Below are 4,240 nucleotides of genomic sequence, written 5' to 3'. Positions count from 1 at the left end.
GAATGGATGTTGTCTGCATGCCAGCAAACACCGGGACCATACACTGCCATGCTTTGTTATGCAATGATTCCAGACTACGTGCTACTGGCCTGGCGTGATAAAGTGTCCTACCGTGGCGGACGAGATAAGGCAGCCCTCCCCAGAAACCTTTTGCAAAGGCTTTGGGAGTACATGAAGGAGAGCTTTCTGGAGATGTCCCTGGAGGATTTCCGCTCCATCCCCATACACGTTAATAGACTTTTCCAGTAGCTGTACTGGCCGCGATTGCCAGAGCAAATTAATCATTAATCATTAAACACGCTTGCTTTTAAACCATGTGTAATATTTACAAAGGTACACTCACCAGAGGTCCCCGGTGTGCCCTCAGGGTCTGGGAGCACGCCTTGGGTGAGTTTGGGGGTTACTGGCTCCAGGTCCAGGGTGATAAACATATCCTGGCTGTTGGGGAAACCAGTTTCTCCGCTTCCTTGCTGCTGTGAGCTATCCACATTATCTTCATCCTTCTCTTCCTCGTACCCTGAACCTTCTTCCCTGTGTGTTTCTCCAGTGAAGGCGTCATAGCACACGGCTGGGGTAGTGGTGGCTGCACCCCCTAGCATGGCATGCAGCTCCGCTCAGAAGCGGCATGTTTTCGGCTGTGCCCCGGACCTTCCGTTTGCCTCTCTGGCTTTGTGGTAGGCTTGCCTTAGCTCCTTAATTTTCACGCGGCACTGCTGTGCGTCCCTGTTATGGCCTCTGTCCTTCATGGCCTTGGAGACCTTTTCTAATATTTTGCCATTTCTTTTACTGCTACGGAGTTCAGCTAGCACTGATTCATCTCCCCATATGGCAAGCAGATCCCGTACCTCCCGTTCGGTCCATGCTGGAGCTCTTTTGCGATCCTGGGACTCCATCATGGTTACCTGTGCTGATGAGCTCTGAGTGGTCACCTGTGCTCTCCACGCTGGGCAAACAGGAAATGAAAGTCAAACATTCGCGGGGCTTTTCCTGTCTACCTGGTCAGTGCATCTGAGTTGAGTGTGCTGTCCAGAGCGGTCACAAAGAAGCACTGTGGGATAGCTCCCGGGGGCCAATAACGTCGAATTCCGTCCACACTACCCCAATTCCGACCCGCTAAGGCCGATTTTATCGCTAATCCCCTTGTCGGAGGTGGAGTAAAGAAACCGGTTTAAAGGGCCCCTTAAGTCGAAAGAAAGGGCTTCGTCGTGTGAACGTGTCCAGGCTTAATTCGATTTAACGCTGCTAAAGTCGACCTAAACTCGTAGTGTAGACCAGGCCAAAGCGTCCCGTGGCACCTTATAGACTAACAGATGTATTGGAGCATAAGCTTTCGTGGGTGAATACCCACTTTGTCAGACGTGGTGGGTATTCACCCACGAAAGCTTATGCTCCAATACATCTGTTAGTCTATAAGGTGCCACAGGACTCTTTGTTGCTTTTAACTTCCTTAGGCTCTTTGAAAATCCCAGCCCCGGTATCTAAACTGCAACAGAATCAGTCTGAAGAGTTGACAGTTTCTGTAGCAGTCTGGGTTATTGTGTAACATGACCCCATTTGTGATCATTCTATAGCTCTCATTCATTGCTCTGCCCCCCACCAATTCTGCTGCCGTATGTGAGTCAGGCACAATTTCCTGTGTTTGAACTGAACCTGGTCCTTCCCTTACATTCAAAGGCTCCTTCCATGTATCCAAGGCTGTTTCTTTTATGCACACAGACTCAGTGGCCCTGGCCTTGTGTGGTGCTTACAAATGATGGTGGAGCGATAAGTCTGAGTGTGCATTTGTCCATATGCTTACTGCGTTGTTATTTGCACAACACCAAGAAGCGCACTAAGTGCTTTACACATAAGGGGCTTGCATCTTGGGGCTTCATTTAACACCAATGCAAAGTGGGTGTGAAAAGCTTTAATCAAAAAGGTGGCATTTCACACTACTGTAAATAATGACACAAGGGGCAACACAATGGTGAATGGGGTCCAAAGCCCCTTCGCTGAAGAGGGTTGGAAAAGGGACTAAGGGGTGAGGGGAGGTTCTGAGATGCATTTGACCCATGCATGGTGCAATTTTTGGAGCCAACGCCTAGCTGTCCTTGATTTTAGCCCTGGCCTGTGACTCTGATGAGCCTTTTCTTTCTGATACTGGCACCAATCATCACAATGTTCAAGTGCCTCCCAAGTTCATTATTTGGCAAAGCAAGATCCCTAGGGGATTTCACTGAGTCTTCAGCTTTTCTCACTGCCACAGCTGTGGGAAGCTCTGCTTGAGCTTGTGGGGAGCAGTTGTTGTAAAGATCATATGATTATAGTGGAAAAGCTTTGTCAAAATGGAAGCCTTGCACCAAGAGCCAATGCTCATCACTTTTGTTTGCATTTAGTTTGTTGGGAGTTTGGGGTGGACTTTCCTTGCTTAAGAGCATAACTGGCCTGCCAGGGGGACAGGAAGTTGTGACTGCTTCCTGGCCAGACAGCCCAGCTTTGCTGTAGCGTTTGCACTAACAAGGAGGCTTTAAAAGCCTTAGTTTCAGGCTTGTTCTCTAGCTCAGATCCTAACACAAGGGTTACTAGGCAGTGAAATCTCTCCCTAGCTGTTTGATAAAGGGAGCAAGGAATCAAGGACAGTCAGGTGCTTGGGCTGCCTTGCTTTTTCCATATAGCACTCGGTTTTTCTGTCTCTTACAGACTCTTTGAAGAGTGCAGCTTGGGAGTAAGTGGAGTGGCTGTGTTCCCCTTGACAGTCATCCTGGAGAACTGGATGTAGCCTCCACTGTAAGACAGTGACCTTGAAGACAGGGGCCTGTGTCCCCTTCCATGCAGGATGGCAACCAAGGCCCTTGGTAACAATCACTGACTCTGCTGGGTAAGGTGAATACCATGGCCTCGCCCTGCCCAATGGCCTTTAACTCCACCAAATACTTCCTCATCCCCGTCTACTCTGTGGTATTGGGGGCTGGCTTGCCGCTGAACTGCCTAGCGCTTTGGACCCTGGTGTCCCAGATAAACAAATCCATCGTCCTCTCTGTCTATATGCTGAACCTGGTAGTAGCTGACCTGCTGCAGACCCTGATGTTGCCCTTCTGGATCTACTACAGCTACTGGGATCACAACTGGGATCTGGGGACCGGGGCCTGCGTGGCAGTCAGCCTGGGCTTCATCACCAACTTCTATGCCAAGAATGGCTTCCTGTGCCTCATTGCCATGGAGCGCTACATAGGTGTGGTCCATCCCCTGTGGTTCCATGGGCTACAGACAATACGTGGTGCCACCAAGGTCAGCGCTACTGCGTGGGTGCTGGTGCTCAGCATCTGCTCCATAGGCACTGGGCTACTGCGGAAGGAGCCAGAAGCAGGGCGCTGCTATGAGGGTTACCCACTGGGCATGTCCTATGCACGTTTTAAGATGGCCACCATGGCTTTGTCCTTCTTCCTACCCTGCTTCTTCATGGGCTTCTTCTACCTCCAGGTCCTGCACAAGCTCAGGCAGGTGCCATCACTGGAGCGGAAGACAAAGAGGCAAATCTACAGCTTCATCTCCCTCATCATCATCTCCTTCTTCCTGCTTTGTGCTCCTTACCAGGTGACCTCCTTCTACAAATACCAGAGGGAGATGGTTCAGAACAATGAAGGTCTCTGCCTCTTTGAGACAAACCTCTTCATTTACAGCCAGGTAGCACTGTGCCTCACCACTCTGGGCAATGTCCTGGATCCTCTGCTGTACATCCTGCTCCTCAAAGACGTGCGGACAGAACTTGGAAATCACTTAAAATGCAAGGTCTTGGCTCAGGGTCACAAGTAGATTAGACAGGAATGGAGACACTGGGTGGACACTGGCCCAGACCACTGCATAAGATACCCAGTGAGGTGGCGGAAACCCATTTGGACTTCAAGGTCCCTCCATTTGATCCCGGTCTGAATGCCAGGGCTTGGCCTTGCTGTCTGCTTCCCTTTGTGAAGCAGCTCTGCCCCCTGCAGCCAAACATGGAAATATGGTCCCCCAGGGACTTCCAGTCACTCAGAACTTCTTAGAGAAGCAATTCAATGCCAAAGAGACAGGCTGAGTCAAGCCACAAAAAATTATTAGATTGGCTTATGAATAATAAATTTTAGGTCTTTTTGCCTTTATTGTTTGAGCTCCAGCTTTTCACTGCAATTTGGGGGGCTATCGTGCTCTTTTAAATGAACAGCATCATATAATTTCAAGAGCTGGGGCTTTAATAGTTAATATTTTGAGACTCACAATAAAA

At 49.6% G+C, this 4,240-nt stretch overlaps 1 protein-coding gene across 1 annotated transcript; it reads left to right on the top strand.

The window, feature by feature from the left end:
• Positions 1 to 2,871: 2,871 nt before the first annotated feature.
• LOC101942715 (G-protein coupled receptor 4-like) lies at positions 2,872 to 3,792 on the top strand. The gene has a single exon (XM_005313455.4). It carries the CDS (start codon positions 2,872 to 2,874, stop codon positions 3,790 to 3,792), a length of 921 nt encoding a protein of 306 aa, XP_005313512.4.
• The last annotated feature ends 448 nt before the right edge of the window (positions 3,793 to 4,240 follow it).

This window comes from Chrysemys picta, chromosome 13, assembly GCF_011386835.1.
Source record: "Chrysemys picta bellii isolate R12L10 chromosome 13, ASM1138683v2, whole genome shotgun sequence".
In the NCBI taxonomy this organism is placed as follows: domain Eukaryota; kingdom Metazoa; phylum Chordata; order Testudines; family Emydidae; genus Chrysemys; species Chrysemys picta.
The sequence above is the reverse complement of the archived record's forward strand: the minus strand, read 5'-3'. Positions and strand labels throughout refer to the sequence as shown.